The 20,381-nt window shown below is 28.0% G+C and overlaps 1 protein-coding gene across 19 annotated transcripts in view; it reads left to right on the top strand.

Annotated features, from left to right (window-relative positions):
- LOC142327059 (uncharacterized) overlaps positions 1–20,381 on the top strand; it is a 413,864-nt gene that overhangs the window by 364,190 nt on the left and 29,293 nt on the right. For 18 of the 19 annotated variants that reach the window (XM_075369836.1, XM_075369837.1, XM_075369849.1 and 15 more), the window contains 2 exons: positions 3,684–3,985; positions 10,181–10,371. In XM_075369836.1, the coding sequence (XP_075225951.1) occupies positions 3,684–3,985; positions 10,181–10,371 (493 nt within the window). Of the gene's footprint in view, positions 1–3,683; positions 3,986–10,180; positions 10,372–12,919; positions 13,026–20,381 lie in introns of all 19 variants that reach the window. The other variant, XM_075369852.1, reaches the window with a different exon arrangement.

The following is a 20,381-nucleotide window of genomic DNA, read 5'->3' on the forward strand; positions in this document are numbered from 1 at the left end:
GAAATTCAACAATTTAGGAACAAATTTTGCTGTCACACGTTTCATACCCAAAACATCCGAAAAAATTTCATGGCATGAGCCAATTGATTTTCCAACATCATCAATGATTTCTTTGATTGTGATTCACTGATCATTAATAATCATTTCTTTCACCTTTTTTTTGTTTTCATCGGTTGTTGATGTGCTGGGGCGTCCAGGGCGCTCGTCATCTTCACGATCTATTTTGAAATGCTTATACCACTTGTAAAAACCCTTTCTTTACTCATAACAGACTCACCAAAAGCAATATTTTACATTTTAAAACACTGCTACACTTTATTCCATTCTTATAGCAAAATTTAATACAAATTCTAAGATCCATTATTTATACAAATAAAAAATTGCTGATCGTACCAAAACACGCGTTTTGATAGCTGACAACAGACTAAACATCCAATATGGCTAAAAATGTACAAATACTTTTCAGACATGTTTACCAATACAATGAAAAAATCCCAAGAATTGGACTAATACAACCCGTGAAATTTCAAAATTCTCATTACTTTTTGAACACACCTCGTACATCATTATACCAGCTTAACAGAACACTGTTAAGCGCCCAAGCCATTTTGTTTTGTATGGCTATATTTCTTTGTAATAAAAATAATAAACAAAAAGATTTATTAAAGATAAAGAAAAAATTAAATAAGAGATATAATGCAATCAAAAAATCGATTGCTTAAAATAGAAGTAATACTTTAAACAGTGCTCTAGTCACTACTATTTATTTATGTATTAACTAACCACGAACAAGGCTCTCATTTAGAGCTTAGAGGAGTATGTTATTAGGCAAATTACTAACTGCTTGACTCAGGTATATGCACCAATAGACATCAGGTTCTCTGTACCCCACTTACAGCAGTCCATGGAACCTTTATTGGTGCAATCACATTACATTGTTCTTCATCTACTATAAGTTAAAATGGTTGTTAGCAAAATAATACTTATATTTGAACTAACATAATTTTCAAAAAACTTTCTGCTGACAGGTTTATATTATGCTATTCCAGAAGACATAATGATCTCTAAACTTATTTAATACAATTTTACCTTGTTTTTGTTTTAAAATAGATAATTTTTACTTGTAATAATAATTACTTCAAGAATAAAAAAAAGTAACAAAACCAGTTTCAGCAACTTCTGAAAGTCTTCAGTAATTATTTTGGAAAATTATATAATAAATGCAAATGTTTTATTAATTTTTTCTTGAGGATTCTTTCTGATATTGGCAGAAGAAATAGAAGCTATACATAGTTAATTGAAACTTGAATGAAATAAATTATACCTGTTTTTTTCTTGAAATATATAATCTTTATAATTTCAAGACAAATTTTCATAAAAATTAATATAAATCATACAACTTTTCAGCTAGTACTTGAATCAAACAAATAGAAAAAAGCATATAAATATATAATCAGCTACAATTTATAACAAATTTTGTTACATAACAATATAATTAATTTTATTTAAAAAAAGGGAGGAAAGCAGCTTTAATTCAATTTCTACGAGTAATTAAATTCCAATAGATTGAAATGAAAAAGTTACTTAATAAATCATTTTGTGCACTTTTAAAGTTGAAAATTTATTTTGATTTTTTTTTAAGCTATCATTTTGAACAATTTCAAAGTAAAAGTCTAATCTAATTTCAACTTTAAAAAATGTAAATTTTGATAAAAGGTTGTTCAACATTTTACTTCAATATTTTTAATTATTTTTTATTTAAAGGATTATTATAAAAAAAGGAATTGGTAAGTTATATTTCTCCTTATTAATGATAAAAATTGTTGAACTTTCTATAAATCTATACCAGTGGTTTCAAAACCACTTAATATATGGAAATTTTCAAAAAGTACTTCCAATTTTCCCATGTCATCATGAAATATAAGTAAAAATGAAGGACAAAATCTGATAAATAGAATTTCTCATCTTTAACTTTTTGTGATAAATCTTAAGATGGAGTTCAATTATTGTCCTAGCTAAGAAGAAATCATGTTTTTTTAGGTTTAAATTTTTACATAAATTGATTCAATGCAGGCTTGGCCATATCATTTAAGTGAAATAAATCATTAGTGACAATATTGATGAAAGCTTAAATAAAAACTGTAATTACAATTAATTTTATCAAAAGACTACAGTTATGTAAAATGGAAGGAATTCATTCCACTTATAAGGTAGAATACTACTTTTTCTGTGCCCTTTAATTAACCAGTTCAACTAAGCCCTTGGCACAACTGGTAGTTTAAACCTAACTAGTTTTGAAATAAAGTTTACATTCTGCATTTAGTAAAGCAATTCATCCTAACAAATCTTATCCATACAAAAATTACAAGTCTACAGTTGCTATGGTGATTTCCTTGAGGGGACTGCTAACAGTACACTATTTTTTATTTTCATCCATAATCTAAATAATGATCCATTATTTTTGTATGAACAACAGAAAATTGTTCAAGAATATTGTGAGAGGACAGTTCACATTATGTTATTATATAATATGTACTTTCTTGCAACACAAATTTTATTTATAAACAGTTTTAGTAATCAATAAAATCCTTAGTGTAATATAAAATTAGAAATTACCCAATATTTAATCTCAGAATTTTAAAATATTATATTTTATACATAGTTAATAAGTACTTTGTTTTAAATTTCTAATTCAAAATTCATGATTAATTTATTATTCAGACGTTTTCTAAAATTAAATTGCAAATCACTTCATTCATATGAACTTCTGGTTCAAGAAAAATAATAAAACTGCCCTGTTCTAATTAATGATTCACAAACCCAATGTGACACCTCCTTTTTTCCTTTGATTCCTCCTTTCCTGGATAGATACCATGGGAATTTGGTATGTTGTCACACTGAGTGACAACTATGTAAATAATAGTATCCTTAGTTGAACTTCATGCGGGGAAGTCCTGTCTGTGCGGGTTTCAGGAACTCTTTTATCTATTTGAGGGAAGCACTAAGGGGCTGTCGCCAAAACACAATCTTAATGAAAAAAAAAAAGTAACATAAACGCAAGTAACACCTTAGTCATTTGCGGCTAAACTTTGCAGCATTTACTGTAATTTCCTTTATCAATAAAATAACGATGAAAGGATGTACATAGTTCTTCTATAAAACTATGTTTTAAGTAACACATTAAATTTTTATCAAATAACTAAATGAAAGAACAATGCCTTATGATATCATTATTTTTCAATATTTAGAAAGATGTGAAATAAAAAATATTCAACTGTACTTTTTCATTTTTACATGCTAAGATAAGTGTTTAAATAAACTGTGTAGAGATACATGAAGCTCAATCTTACAAAAAAGAAAAATGTTAGACAATATTCTTGTAAGCAAATGATTGAGATAGTCAAATGTGAAATTTGGCACAACCAATACATAAATATAAAATCAATGATGCTTTTGTTATGATCATTTGATACAAGATTATACTACGACCAAACATTGTAAATAAAAATTAAACTTTAACTGATAATCCCAATCTTAAATTTAGACAAAAACTATTAAAATAAAATAAATGTTCATTCTTCATGCGCTTGTGCATGACACGATTAATAAAGACTATGCTAGTTAAGTTATTATGAATTTTTTTTAACAGAACAAAAGATAATAATTATAATTTAACTTTACAGAATGTACAGGGTCTGATTCCTGCGCCCACTGGTGTAAAGTAAACGTAACAATGGAATCACCATTATCTGTGAAAATAATTGATCCTGATCAAGGAAAACTAGAAGTTAAATATAAATTACATGATGATCTTAGGTTCCATAAATTTGAAATTTCTTTATATGTAGATGAAACAGCTACACCAGAAAAATGTGGAACATATGATGCTTTTACACGTCCTGAAGTATTTAAGTTACATTCAATGAAAACAGTGTATTTTGATTGGTGTGACAATCCTAATAGCTGCTCTAAAAACTGCAGTGATGTAAGTAAAATTTTTATTAATTTTTATATTTAAGTAATACATATGCAAATGTAGTGGTCAATTCTTATATCATTATTATTCTAAATTCTGTTAATAGAAGTACAATGCACTTATTATACATGGCAAAATCCATTAATACAAACGTATACATGTATATACAATTTTTTTTTCTTTTTTATATAAAGAGATAAGGTAATAACAAACATGTGAAATCAGAGCAAAAGGTTTTATAACTTCCTGGTAAATAGAACACAAGTTATATCTATATTTGTGTTTTTTTTTAAATTATAATTTGACTGGTTTACTGGAGTTCCTTTCTTCACCGTGCCAGTTTTCAGTCTCAATGTAACCATCTACATTCTCTAATTATACTTTCATATACAGAGGCAGAAGATTAATTTTAGATAGTTTGTTTTCAAAAATGGTGGAAGTATCAAATATTAAGAATTTTGTTAACAAATTCATATATTTCATTTATTTTATGAGGTTTAATTTTTTTAAATATGTACAAGTTTTTATATAATTACTAAAAATAACTTTATGAAAAAATGATTTTTTTATGATTTTGGTAAACCTGTTCACATGTATAATCATACTGGCTGAATAATTTAGATTTGACAACCGAGTGAGTAAGAAGTGTTGTATTGTATTTGGTGACTTTAAAATGAAAATTCAAGTATTTGCATCATATTTTCCATAAAATATAAGATAAAATACTTGTGAATAAAATACAGTGAAAATGTTGAAAAGACTTTTCACGAGTCTAGAATACAGGAATCAGTAGTTAATGAATGGTACAAACACTTCCAAAATTATTATTGAAGGTGATCGCAGAACTGGAAGACTATGTAGATAATTTATAAAAAAAAGTAGAATAATTTTTGAAAAATAATCCTGTCTAATTTTTAATTTTAAGGGAAATTGTTGAATATATTGATTGGCAAGCAGTATAATTAATTCATTTGAAATAATTTTCATTTATTTTAAGCATGAGATAAGTGGCAGAAAATTTTCCTCAAATTGTTAAATTTTGATAAAAAAATGCCCAAAAACTGTTGAGAAAATGATGAGGCAATAGTAAACTAAAATTCTTCGATAATTTTGTAACTAATGATGAAACATAGCTATGGCATTGAAAGAAAGGATAAGTTATCTCAATGGAAACCCAAATGAGAAAAGGTTGAAAAAAGATGTCAAGTTCAATTAAATGTGAAAGTTTTCTTATTTATTATGGAATTATCTTAATTAAATTTTTACATTGATTGCCAGAATCAGTAACAACATTTAAGTGCTATTTATGTATTTTATATAATCTGTATGAAGCTATCCATGTTTTGTAAACAATATGGATGATAATAAATAACAGTTAGACCAAGAGTATGTTAATAGGAAAAATGATAAAGGTAAATATTAGATTGAATCGTGGGGAGATAAAGCAGTTAGAATGATTCATATATCTAGGAAGCACTGTAACTGAGATCAACATCGCTGGGGCGTTGTGTAACAGAATTAGAGTAATAACTGCGAAAGAAGGATTTTTTTAATAGGAGAAAAAGGTTGCTCTTTGGATCATTAAACAAAGAACTAAGGAAAATACTATAGTATATGTAAAATCTAAAAGGCGAGCCCTCCCCACAAGCTGCCTCTGCTTACCTCCTCTAACCCACTCCTATAATTTGGCATGCGGAACACATACTATTGCTTGCCACAAAAGTAAGACCTCCAAATGATACAGACTTGTATTTATTATTATTATTTTAATTTTTTTTATTATTGTTTAATCTACCAAATTCATTTATTTTGGCTATTATACATTTATTTACATTTGTTGTTTAATTACACTAGTCAACAAAAAGTTTTTTTTCGTGTATCTGGAATCATACGTGGTGATTTCAACAATTCTGGGGTGCTGAATTCAAAACTGTTATTAGAAAATTGTGTAATATGTCATATTATTAAATTCATATGATTTAGAAAAACAATTTATTTACCAATAAATGCATAATCACAGTGAAATCAATATTTAAAAAAAAAAAAATTATTTATGTGTTTATTTAAAATTTGTTTAAATCAACTAAACTTTTATTTATTCTAATACAGATAAATTAAAAAAAAACATTAATACAGTTTTAAAATAGCATTTTCTAAAAGTAAATCATAGGAAATGTCTTTAAAATAACAGTTTTTAAAAGTTTAATCACTGTAATTGTTTTGCTTTTAATCTTTAAAATATGTTGACAGACTTTTTCGCTTGCACAATGTTTGATCATTTTCTCTAAACAAAAACGAACAATAGTTACCCATGATTCCATGATCCCATTTTCCTTGGTACCAATGTTTGATTGTAAGAATATCCTGATGGAAACGCTCTCCTTGCTCATCATTGACAGGAAAATTTTCAGGAAAAAAAATCTAGATGGGAGTGTAGGAAATGAATTTTTAATGACATCCTACATTCTAAACGTTTGTAGTTTTCTAACAGCATATTAAAAAAAAAAAAAAAATCATAGTTTTCAACTTTTTTGTTTCCTAAAATCCACCAACAATATCTTTGAAGGACTTCCATGTAGCTAGTTCACATTTGCTAAGTTTATTGTCAAAAATTGAGTCCTTAAGCAGTTTCTTGATTTGCTAACTGATAAATATACCTTCCTTGAGCATCACTTAATTTAGGAAAACATATGTTTAAATGATTAACTCCTGGTCCATGTTTATCTAGCGCCTAACAAAAATTTTTCATGATTCCGATTTTTATGTGAAATGGTGGCAAGATTTTACCACTCTAAATTAATGATAAATGCTTTACATCTTTCTCACCAGCATCAAAGTTCTGCTGTAGTGGCCAGTTCTTCACTTCGTAATGACTTTTTGTATCACTACTATCCCAAAGACAAAGAAAATAACAATATTTTATAAACCCACCTTGTAAACCAAGTAATGCAACAACTTTCAAATCACTGCAAACTTGCCACGTATGTGCTTTGTATTTTATTGCTTCTAATACAGATGCCATAGCTTCATAAGTTTCTTTCATTTCGACTGCATGAGCTAATAGAATGGACGGCTGTTTATCATTGTGCAATAAAACTGCTTTCAGGTTAACTTTAGAAGAGTCAATAAAAAGACACCATTCTTCAGGAATATGCTGAATTCCAAGCTCTTTCATCAGGTCATCAACATCATTACAAACAAACAATGAATTTTTGATAATAAAATAAGTTGAAAGATTTTTATTTTGTGTTCTATATACAGTAACTTTTGATTTTTTCTGTTAAAAAACTGTTGCATTATCCAAAACTGGGGTCAGTCTAGACCCCAGAAGTTCAGCCTGCTGCTTTGATAACTTTAAATCATGTACTAAATCATTAAGTTCATGTTCTTGAATTAAATGAGAAGATTTCTCATCACATACAAGAAAAAATTCTTCAACAACCTCTACATCATTTGCTTCATTTTCAGTTTGTTCTTCTAGCAATGTCAGATTAGATCGTGGCCAATGTCTCCTCTCCGTGTGACATTGGCTTTAGAGCTGAATGTACATCTGCAAATCTTGAACTTTCTATTTTTGAATGAAAATCCAAATATATCTGTCATGCAAAAGTAGCAGTTGGTGAAGTGGTCCTTAGATTCATGCCAAACCATTGGTACAGCAAATGACATGGCTCATTGTTTCTCCAACCATTCAGAGTTACTGAGCACGATATGCAAATAACTTGAGACCCCCAGATTTTATCTTGATCTCAGAGTGCAAAATGAAAATAAAATTTATAAGCTATTTTTATCAATTCAGAAATACTCTTTCTTTGAGATTTAGGCATAAATTTACCATAGACATAACAAAAATCTTCTGGATGATTTGAACATCCTCAAACTTTTGTAGAAGCCATGTTGTAGCAAATAAAAATGAGAAAAATCATTTTTGTATAATAAAGAATTGATAAAAATACAGCAATACACTAATAAGTCTGTGAAACACAACACACTGTATAGATAAGTGAAGCTAGAAAGCAACAATAGATGTCTGTATGATGTCATCATACAGACGTGTTTGTACACGTCTAGTTCTCATAATACAGTGTATATATTTATTTATTTTTTCTTTATTAAGCATGTATATATATTATTTCAAATATAAAGTTCAGAAACTACTTAATTGTAACCAGTTGATCAAAATGAGTTCATTATAAAAATAATTTACACCTTTATGATTTATGTAAAACCTTTACATAGTAACACAATTTTAACAGCATATTCGAAATCAGCATCCAAATTACACTGAGAAAAGTTGTGTAACATGTTAGTTACAAATTTTGTGTTTGACTAGGATTATTAATTATTTATGTCATCTGTTATTTATTTATTCTTCTGTATTTATTTATTTGAGCTACTATATAAATTATTTTGTATGAAATCATTTTATGTTTTATGTTTATAAAAGTACGAATTAACATTTTAATTAATTAAATTAATTTTACATTTATTTTAGTATGAACTTAATATCTGTAATATTCACAATTTTTTTTTTTTTATAACGGTTATAACTATATTACTTTACTCATGTTTCTTTAACACTTTATTTATTTATTTATTTTTTGGACAATTTAATATTTTTATTTTGCAGTTTTGTAGGTGTACAAAGTTCAAAAGAATACTAGTTATTGATGCATATGTGCTATTAAGAAATAATTTTTGTAAATTACTATGCCACGTCAGAGAAAATCATAACATTAATACCTTTAATAAATAAATAAACAACTCATTTCATATACTATTGTATTACGTTATTGTTACTGTTTATTTATAGCCAAACGTTATTTTAACATAATTGAAAAAAAAACATCTACTTTTAATAAATAAATTCCTTCATATACATCTATGAACAAAATATTAGGAATAAATTTTATTTATTTAATAACAAATTATCAAAACACATTTCGTTACTATAATAGTAACATCATAATTACAAATGGTGTAAGTCATTGCAAATTAATTATGTGACTTTTCGAATACACTACTTTGGCTGCTGGTGTGATGAGAAGTCAACGAGTGATGTTAACAGCAGTGGAGAGGATACCATAGAGGATACAGACCCGCCTTCAGATATTACATATACTATAGCAAAATACTAAACGTGGACTGTAGCACTGTATAGTGCATAATTATGGAAACTAAGGAAGGATGATGAAAGAAAATTGGATTTATTTTAAATGTGCATCCTGAGAAAATCGCAAGATATAAGATGGAAGGGTAAAGTTAGAAATAAAGAAGTGCTGCAAAGAATTGGGGAAGGAAGGTAAATGCTTAAAAATGTATGAAGAAAAATGAATTAACTAGGATATTAATTGAGAGAAGAATGTTTGCTGAAAACTGCAATTGAGGGAATGGTGCCTAAAGAAAAAAAAAGAGCAAAATTCTAAGGAGGTATCAGATGATAGATTAAGATAGGAGAGATATGATATAACTAAGAGTCTGGCAAAAATCTTGAAGCATGGAAGACCAAATAAAGCAAGGACCTACCAGATATGTACGATAATAAATACATTACTAAAGAAATTAATACTGGTTATACTGGAAAGTGCATGCTATAAAAGGTTGGGAAGACTGTCATAAGTATATTATCTGATGAGCAGATAAACATAAACATACATTAACATCATACACACACACATGTATATATATATATAAACATGAATTAAGGCACAGTTTTACAAATAAACAAAAACTTGATTAACCTCTGTAACCAAACATCAAACGAGATAATTCTATATCAATAGTCTTGATATATTATGTTAAAATTCAAGAATTCCATGTAATTGTAATATGTAATTATATCATAACATGAATTCATACAATAACAAAAAAACAAAAAATAAACATTGTAGATAATTAAATTTTCTGCAACTTTGTACATTATACAAATTACAAAAGCTATACCATTTTAATAAATAATGCAAAAGGACACTATATAATATATTTGCGAGGAGAAAGCTATCACAGAGACCAAATCAAGATTTTTGTGATATTTATTTATATTGGATTAAAATAATATTATCGCTTGTAATAATTTTTTGTTCCATCAAATAGAGATTAAGCACACACCTTCGTAATTGCTAAGTTAAGTTTACTGTTTAATTGGTTAGTTAAGTTTAATTTTTATTTTAATACGCTTCATATGTTTTTTTTATTGCTTTTCAGACTCTCACAGTAGTATTTGACTACATTTTTAAATCTTGTTATCGTATATCTATAGGTCGACATTATAAGAATAGGATATCAGTAACACCCACAATTTCTTGTGGTCAAATGCTTTATACTAACTATAAGAAGAAACTTTTAACAGATACCGACATGACACCGTATGTTGCACCACAAGTTCATGCTAACAGGTAAATATAAATATTATTTTTGACCAAATTTCATTATTATACAGCACAGTGTAAACAGTGATGTATGGCATTTTAAACATTTATGAAACTGTTAATTTTTTGCAGCGCTATAAAAATACTGGTTTGGTTTAAAATTAAAATGCTTTTCTGTCATTTTTTAAAGTTTTCAATTGACTTTAACATCAACTTTCTACAGATAAATTCTCTATTAATTTTGTTATAAAATTTTATTTATTTATTGGGAGTTTAACAAAGTAAATCTATTCCAGTTCTAAAAACATGTACTGATTCAAATTTTCTGGGCTTTATAACAATTTTCTTGAAATTATTGGAGATAATGTTCTAAAACCAAATCTCCTTTTTAATTTTTCAAGTAAAAAAATAAAAAAAATATAAAATTATCAATTTTTCTCTATAATTTATTTGAAAGAATTTTGGTACAGCCACAATTTAACACTAAGCAGAAATAAGGAAAAAATCTTTTGTTATCTAGGTTTATAAAGAAATCTTTTCTTTATTACTGTAAACTATATAATTTAAAATAGTAAAATGTTTCCTGAAATTACTTCTGTTTTTTTCATAGTCACTGTGTAATATTTAATTATAATTCTGAATATAAATAATAAATTTAAAAGAGTTAAAAAATAAAGTTTCAATAACTTCATCTTATTTTACCAGCTATTTTTTTGTTTTTAATTCTGATATTTTATAGAAGCAATAATATTGTACTAGTTTAAAAACTTTTCAACTACTCGTAGGAACTTTCATCAGATATTAGCAGTTATTAATATTATTTTGTGATTTTAGATAAAGATATTGCCAACAATTTAATGCGTTTGGAAAACTTGCTTTTAAAACATGATCATGTTTTCTCAACTCACTGTACTGAAAATGTTGAGTTCAGACAAAATATTCATTTGATTTGAACTGGAATTGTCTCTTTAATATAATTATGTTATTGGTTATAAAATACTAGCACATTTAATAATATCAAGATTAATGTCTTAAGATATAGCTTTTTTTATACATAAACTGCGGTTTCTGTTGTTAAATTGCATTTACAAGGTGGAGGTGATTGTAAGTTACTGTTATTGTGTAATGCTTCTACATACTTGTTATATTTTTGTCTGAAGCAGTATCCAGCTTTTCTAATGTATAATTTTGCATAGTTGGAGCAAATTGTATATTCTTGGTATAATGTGTTTGGAGAGTGAGTGAGTTCTGTGCGATGGTTTTTTGTTTGGTTCTGTTCTGAATTTTTATTTATAAACATCAGCAGTTTTTTCTTTATGTTGTATAAAAATGAGAAAACAAACTATTAGATGAATATTAGATAATAGTGTCTAATTTTGGTGAGCACTCTTTTGGTTACAAAAGAATACTGCATCGTTTGCGAATTTAAAAACCGAATTTACTTGTGCTTGGTGTTGAGGATATATCAGTCATTAATAGTATGATGTGTATGTTTATTATGTTGTATAATTGTCTAATGTGTTTAATGACAATAAAAAATTTATGCATTTGTTCTTATTCTGCTGTATTTTGTTTATGTATGTGTTAAAAACTGTCTGCATCATCTGGTGCTGCCTTGATATAATGTGATATTTCATCTATGTACAGTGTATCCTGAAATTCTCCTGGGAATTTCATAATCTATTCTACTTTTGAAATAAAGGAAAAATTCATATAAACATATACCCTAAAATGCTTCATTTGCAAGTTACTGCTAGTGAAAGATTTCACTCAGATTTCAGCTACCCTGGTGAAATGAAGTTGTACTGAAATTTTTAGGACGTTAAAATTAAGGGGCAGCAGTAGTGGTTGCTTATGTTGTTTGATCTGAAAAATCAAATAAAAAAAGTCCAAGAACCATACATTTAGTAGTTTCAGAGAAATCTTGAGAAGAAAACGAATAAACTGGGGTAAAAAACCCGTTTTTTATGTTTGACGTACTATAACTTTCTTAAATAGGTAAATAAATATGCAAAACTTTTAAACAAAACCCAAAGAGAATTTAATTCTGAACAAAATGGCTTATACTACATCTATACTTCAGTGAGTCTCATCAAGTTAATAATTCTTTCTTTTTTTATCAGTATCTTCAAATTCAAAATTAATGAAATTCTGGTATATTTAAGTAATAATATAATTAGTTTTCTTTTGTATAAAATTTTGTTTTCACAAATCCAGAGCAGTTATTTTTGTTTATTCATAGAGATTTTATTTTTTTTATCATTTATTTGGAGAATTACATATTAATTTGTAAATATGTACATATTTACGTACTTTTTAAAAACCAGTTTGAATATTTTCATTTAAATTTTAGTCAAAGATAAAAGAATTGATGTATAGGAATAAATAAACTTATTTCTGACTAATCTAATTTTTCTACATTATTAACACGTATATATTAAATGAATTCTACTATATGTGTTTTCAAATTTTAAAAAAATTTGAAAATATGTCTTCAAAAATAGAAAAAAAAAAGTAATATTTATGTAAATAGTTATATCTTGTATGTATATAATTTTTTATTCGAATGTTTCAGGACACTATATGTAGATATAGATGGTGATGGGATTGTTTCTTCATATTATACTCAGATAATATTTTATGTGGTGCCATATAATAATAGCAGAACCGCTAAATGTTCTGTAAGCTTTACCTTTCTTCTTTCCATTTGGTGAACTAACCATCCTGATCTATTTATTTATAACACTTTTTCTGTGTGTTTCCTTCTAGTCCTGTTTCCTGATTTACTATTATATAAAAGCATGGTAATATATTAAGTTTAAATGTATTTACTTTTCTTTTTTTTAATAATAAAGCATTTTGTAAATTTTTATTATATTAATGGATAGTATGAATTAAAGTAAATACTTTGTTAATCTTAAATAAACTTAGTCAGGAGAAAATAATTCAAATAAAAATATCACTGGTCATTTTTTATAATAATTACCAGCAAACAGTCATAAATTTCTCATAAAATAAACCATAAAAAATTAACATTATATCAATTAATAATCTGTAAATGTCAACGTCCTTTTTTTAATTTAGAGTAAGCTTAGTAATAGACTTACTAGCCAATGTATGGGCTCTTTTGTGCCTTTCTCATATAAGAAACACAGAGACCTTAAACTCTTCAGTAATACAGATGGTACTGACCTAATTCTCACAAAACCTAATTGACAAAAGGATAAGAGCTAAGAAGAGGATAACAGAAAATTAATAATCAATTCACAGAAGGACTGTGAGTCCCTTGAGAATGTTAACCATACTTAGTAGGAGTAAAATTATAAGTTCCTTTTTACCTAGAAAAAATGAATCTATTTCAAACTCAAATAATTCTTATAATTATTCAATTTTTCTTGATATATTTTTTTTATGAAAAAAGGTAAAATTATTAATTGTTTTCACAATACCTCTTCTCATAAGCAATTGCTCAGATATACATTTTTTCTCAATAAACTATAAAAACGTAACTGAATTAGTAATTAACCAATTAAATTATAAAAACAATCTTAATTATAATACAAATATTATTAACAGACTTAAAAAAAGGTATGTTTCTCAATTTGATAGGTATGTTAATGTACAATATATAATGAAGCCTTTCTTTATAAAATGCAGTTCATTTTAAATGAACAACTACTCGGTCTCTGAAATCAAAGTATCTTTTCTAGTCATCACTGCTTAATGCTGTATTATTAATGTTAACATAATGATATGTAGCCTGATGTCATAACAATACACAAAACATTTTCAACCAAAAATTTAAAAAAAATAATAATATTGAAGACTTAAGGTAAAATAAATAATAATATTATTATTTCTCATTTAAAAGAGTCTTTGTTTGTGATTGGTTGCTTTATACCATTTTTCTGAATTCCTTTTGTAATATTTATTGAAATGCAAGTTTCACCCGTCTGTATTTCCTTGCAAATAGCTTTTTTCATCTAGTAATGTTGTCTTTCAGCCAAACTTTACTTGTAAATAAAATAAACCTACTGAAAACAAAAAAAAAAAAAAAAATACTAAAAGATAGTAATATTGTTTATTTCAATTAACATTTACATAAGATTTTTTCTCTACCTGCCTAAATAAATAAAATAAAGTGTGATCTAATTTTACTTATATTTGTTGCTCTGTATATATTTTTTCCCCTGATGAATTAATTTCATACATAATCTTGAAGGTTACTATGGGAATGAGGAAATGAAAATTTGTAGTTCATAAAAATGCACCTAGCCTGACTGGGATTTGAATCCGGATCCTCCAGATGAAAGGCTGAGATGCTACCATACCGCCACGGAGATCAGCTATTTGTAACTGTTTTATTATACTAAATTATTTTTTTTATTATTTGAACACCCAGAATATATATATATATATACATTTTAATTTATTAGTTTTGTTTTTAATATATGTGCATAATTTTACTGAGAAATTAAAATGTTGCAATTTAAGATATGGAGAAAGATGTACAAATCATAATATTAATAGTGATTTAATTACTTCAAACTAGAAACTGAATACACTGCAGAAGCAAAATTTATGCAATAACTGCTAACCAAGAAACAAAATAATTTATGAGTTGGAAAATTTTAGATCAGTGAAATGATAACAAAAACTTTTTTAAAAATGTCATACATGAAAATCAAAGTGCAATCAACATAGAGGTGAAAAAATCCTCAAGATGACAAAAAAATAACATAACAAAAGTCACCTCCAACATCAAGTTCATGTTGATTGTCTTCATATTTATGTTGTTCATCAGTGGTTCATCCTGAAGGAACAATAGACAACACAAAATTTTGTTTTACAGTAATTTAATTTGACTCAGCAGTGAGAAAGAAGCAGTCAGTGACACGAGAGAGAAGTTCATGGGTGCTTCACAGACTAGTTTGCCACTCCTCATCGATGAGTTCTGATAAAAAATGCTACAGCCACTGTTCCTTCAATCCTCCTATCATCTGAAATTTCTTCCTGCAAATGTTTTACTTTTTATCTACCTTGATAGTCTCCCTGACATTTTAAAACAATCAAAGAGGTTAAGAAATTACGCTACAAAGACCAAGTTCTATTGCACAATAAAATTCCAATAACTGAGAAGAAAAATGCAGGAAGCAATCCATTAATGGGTCAGGAAGTACTTTGAAGAAGATAAGCCAGAATAATGTGTAAATTACAAAATAAAATTTTTTTTTAAAGTTTGTTTATAGAAGCCCTTGTAGATGGTAAAACTATGGAAAGCAAAGATCAGAATATGTAAAACAAAGATAAATGTGGATGCTTTATAGATTGGTACAGAAATGAGAGCATAGGAAAACAGTGTAACTGACTGACCTAATTAAAAAAAAAAGAAAAGACTTTTAATGTAACTTATTAACACTCATATAGAACACATAATGAAACATAAACTTACTTAAGAATAATAATAAAAAATACATACATCTACATTCACTTATTCTAATAACTAAGAATGATATATTTTTAACTACTAACACTGTATTGTAAAAAACAAACTAGAAACCAAAAAAAGAAAATCTACAAGAAAAGTTTTTAATACCAGAAGATAGAAGAAAAAGTTTACCTTAAAAAAATCAAGAAATTTAAAAAGAAAAAAGTACAAAAAAGAGTTTGACAAAACTATAACATATATGTATCTATCTATATACTTAATATATAGGAGGAGAAAAGATTATGGAGGTAGAAGAATTTTGTTATTTGGGAAGTAGAATTACTAAAGATGGACGAAGCAGGAGCGATATAAAATGCCGAATAGCACGAGCTAAACGAGCCTTCAGTAAGAAATATAATTTGTTTACATCAAAAATTAATTTAAATGTCAGGAAAATATTTTTGAAAGTGTATGTTTGGAGTGTCGCTTTATATGGAAGTGAAGCTTGGACGATCGGAGTATCTGAGAAGAAAAGATTAGAAGCTTTTGAAACGTGGTGCTATAGGAGAATGTTAAAAATCAGATGGGTGGATAAAGTGACAAATGAAGAGGTATTGCGGCAAATAGATGAAGAAAGAAGCATTTGGAAAAATATAGTTAAAAGAAGAGACAGACTTATAGGCCACATACTAAGGCATCCTGAAATAGTCGCTTTAATATTGGAAGGACAGGTAGAAGGAAAAAATTGTGTAGGCAGGCCACGTTTAGAATATGTAAAACAAATTGTTAGGGATGTAGGATGTAGAGGGTATACTGAAATGAAACGACTAGCACTAGATAGGGAATCTTGGAGAGCTGCATCAAACCAGTCAAATGACTGAAGACAAAAAAAAAAAAAATACTTAATATAAGTAAACGAAAAACAGAAATGGAAGGATTATAACCTTACAAGAGGGGAGGGATTAAGTGGGATGGATGGAGGGCCCCATCCCAAATACTGTTTTTACTTTTGGATTTTAATTATTTAAAAAGTTTGAAATTAATGACACCGCATACGTAAATTTAATTGCTATATAAAACTATTTGTATTAAAAGGCCATTAATTTTTAATGTTTAAAATTCAGTTTTTTGAAATCCTTGCATTTTTACTTTCTGTATAAAATAAAGGAAGTATTGTGATGGCGAAAAAATTTGGTTTCCAGGTTTTAATGGAAATATCCATTTTGACCATCTCTGAATCCATTTTGACTAGTCTCACATGACAACTGTACATACTTATGTATGTATGTTCATATGCATCTCGCATAACTCAAAAACAATTAGTCGTAGGATGTTGAAATTTTGGATTTAGGACTGTTGTAACATCTAGTTGTGCACCTACCCTTTTGACTGCAAACGACTGAATCCAAAAAGACCCAAAATCAAAAAAAAAAAAAATGGATTTTGGACTTACTGCAGTAATAAGCCCTCATTGAGAACTTTTCAACGATATATTATAAGTGGTACCTATTTTCGTTGGTTCCAGAGTTATAGCCAAATAAAATTTTAATTAATGAAATATTTGGATTTTAGGTTAGATCAGACTCTCTCTTTTGGAGCTTTCTCCAGAAATCAGACTCTCTTTTTTTTATCAATTTAAATATATTGATTTATTAATAATTAGCCTCTCATTGTAAAAAAAAATTTAGGATGAATAATACAATAACAAAAAAAAAATATGAAAAAATATCAGAAATTTTTAATGAAATAAAATTTTATGCACTTTTCATTTAAAAAAATTTGTAAATGTAATTTAATAGGTGTACAAAGAAGTCATGTGTTGTCCACATCAGATTATTTGTTGTTTATATTTTATTTATAATATATAATTAGTCAGCAAATATGGTGATTTTAAAAGCAAACATAATAGCAGAGTCTCTCATTTATTTGATTTTTAAACAGAGAAAAATTCTACACGTAAAAAAATTTAAATTATGTTGATATGCTATTTCTTTTTTAAAATGTCACCCTTCAAACAACCAACAATCTGTAAATCTGTTCACCTCTCACTTCCTGTAAAGTCGTTATAGGAATTTTCTAGTTTAGATTTGATGTATCAACTAGTGTATTAAGAAAATACATTTTAGAAGATCAGGTGACCTAGCTGACCAAATGATATCAGGAAATTGCTTGGAAATGCTTTCAGTTACTTTCACTTGCTCTACAGTGCCAACTTTCTTTTATGATGTACAGCCACCACTAATTCAAAATTTTGAACAAACTCTAGAGAGCGTGGAACAACAAAAAAGATGATTGTGATTTTTTCAAAATTCATGTTGAGTAATCACAAAAAAACTCAGTGTTTTTAAAAGGATTTCACAACAAAAGTACATTGCAATGCAGTTCACAACTACATTGTCAATACAATGAACTCATGGACTCCAGCATAACATAGTATATGTTTTATGTACAACCAATTAACACAGTAAAATGCTTTGAGAATGCCTAAATATATTATGATGTGTTGTGCAATAACATAGCAGATTCACAACATCTATTTATATAATTTTTCCTTACTGAATATATTCTAATTGTTTGAAAATTCAAAGTTATGTTCTTTTTATGTTTTTGTTAGCAATTTTCTTTTAATACACATGTATAAATTTTACTAATATTTGAAATCATTTTTTATTTATAACACTGAATGCAAGGTGTGTGAGAAAAGTAATGAGACTGACTTTTTACTTACCAAAGTTTTTATTTTTTTCAAACAACAATATTATCCCCTTCAAAGTAGTTCCCTTGGGCAGCTATACACCGGCGGAGTCATTGTTCCCACTCCTGGTAGCAGCACTGGAAGGCTTCAACTGGTAGGGGTTTTAACTGGTCAGACACAGTCTTTTGAGTGTTCTCCAGAGTTCCAAAATTACGTCCTTTTAAGACATGTTTCAATTTCGGGAAAAGAAAATGTCACAAGGACTCAAATCAGGTGAATAAAAAAATCAGGGGGTTGAGGAACCGTAGGAACGCGTTTTGAGGTCAAAAATTCCCTGATGGAAATGGCCTTGTGACACGGGGCATTGTCATGATGAAGCATCCACTTGTTTACAATGTCTGGTCTCACGCGAATCTCTCTTTTCCTGAGCCTTTCAAGGATACCTTTGTAGAACACTTGGTAGATGTTTGTTCTGTTGGAACAAATTCTTTATGCACGATACCCCTACTGTCAAAAAAGCAAATCGGCATGGTTTTGATTTGCTCATTCGACATTTTTTTGGTCAAGGAGATCGAGTGTGCCACTCTTCGCTTTGCCGCTTTGTTTCAGGATCGTACTCAAATATCGAGGATTCAGAACCTGTGATAATATGATTGAAGAATTCTTGGTCACTTCTGTTCCGTTGTGAGGTTTTTCGGCACCAATTTTGCACAAACCTTTCGCATGTCCAAATCGTCTGTCTAAATTTGATGTACGGCGAAAGTGTTTAAATTCAACTGTTCACTTATCATTCTTATTGTTAAATGATGGTCTGATCTCACAAGAACCCTCACTCGCTCAACGTTTTTGCCAGATTTTGAAGTTGGAGGTCTCCCTGAGCGAGGTTGATCATCAACGTGTCTCGGCCTTCCAAAAATGATTTGTGCCAGCGGAAAACTTGTGCTCTTGATAAGCAATGCTCCCCATAGGCCTGTTTTAACTTTTCAAAGGCCACACTCATGGATTCACCAAGTTTAACACAAAACTTGATTGCACAACGTTGCTCTAAATTCCAATGCTCCATTTTCATAACACACAATAAAAACACAACTTCAGTGATGGTGCTGTCAAAAATAATGAGTTGGCTGAACGGAGTTGAAACTCATACTGAGCATGTGGAAGGGATGAACAAACCAGTCTAGCACAGATCGGTAGACACAGCGTTGCCAGATCGCTCGCAGTGTTACCAGTCTCATTACTCTTCTCACACACTTCATATAATGCAGTATTATTTTTTTAATCAAATTATTCAAATATTCAATTTAAGTAATGCTTAAAAATAATAGCACTAAATTATTCACAATTTTAGTTTTATATTTAAGTTCCACTTACAACGTCATACTTTAAACATGAACGATCACATGTAAACAAAAGTTGCCATGATGAATTCAACATGCTGCAGACTATAAGAGATAAATGAAAATACTGTTAACTCTATAAAAAAAGATATATAAATATGAAACCAAAATCTCACTGAGTTGCCATCTGTTGAATAAGAAACAAATGTTAATGTTATGATAAAAACATTACAGGCGAATGGGATTAATTTTTATCTAGTAGTTGGTTCCAATTAAAGTTGCTTGTGTTTATTTTTAATTTTTAGCCATCTTCAAAAACTACTAAAATTGTTTAATAAATTAAATTTATACTATTTCCATGCTTTTATTACTACATTTTAGACTAATTTCACTAATTATTGGAAATTGTAAAAAAAAAAATCAGCAATATAATGTTTCATGATCCTTTAATGAAAATTAGCTACTTATTTTATATGTCAAGGGGCTAATAGGTTATAGCCCATAGGAAAATCATAAAATTAAATGGTGCAATGAAAATATGAATAATAGAAATATTAACAATTTTCATAAAAGCTAG

Source organism: Lycorma delicatula, chromosome 6, assembly GCF_047948215.1.
Source record: "Lycorma delicatula isolate Av1 chromosome 6, ASM4794821v1, whole genome shotgun sequence".
Classification (NCBI taxonomy): Eukaryota; Metazoa; Arthropoda; class Insecta; order Hemiptera; family Fulgoridae; genus Lycorma; species Lycorma delicatula.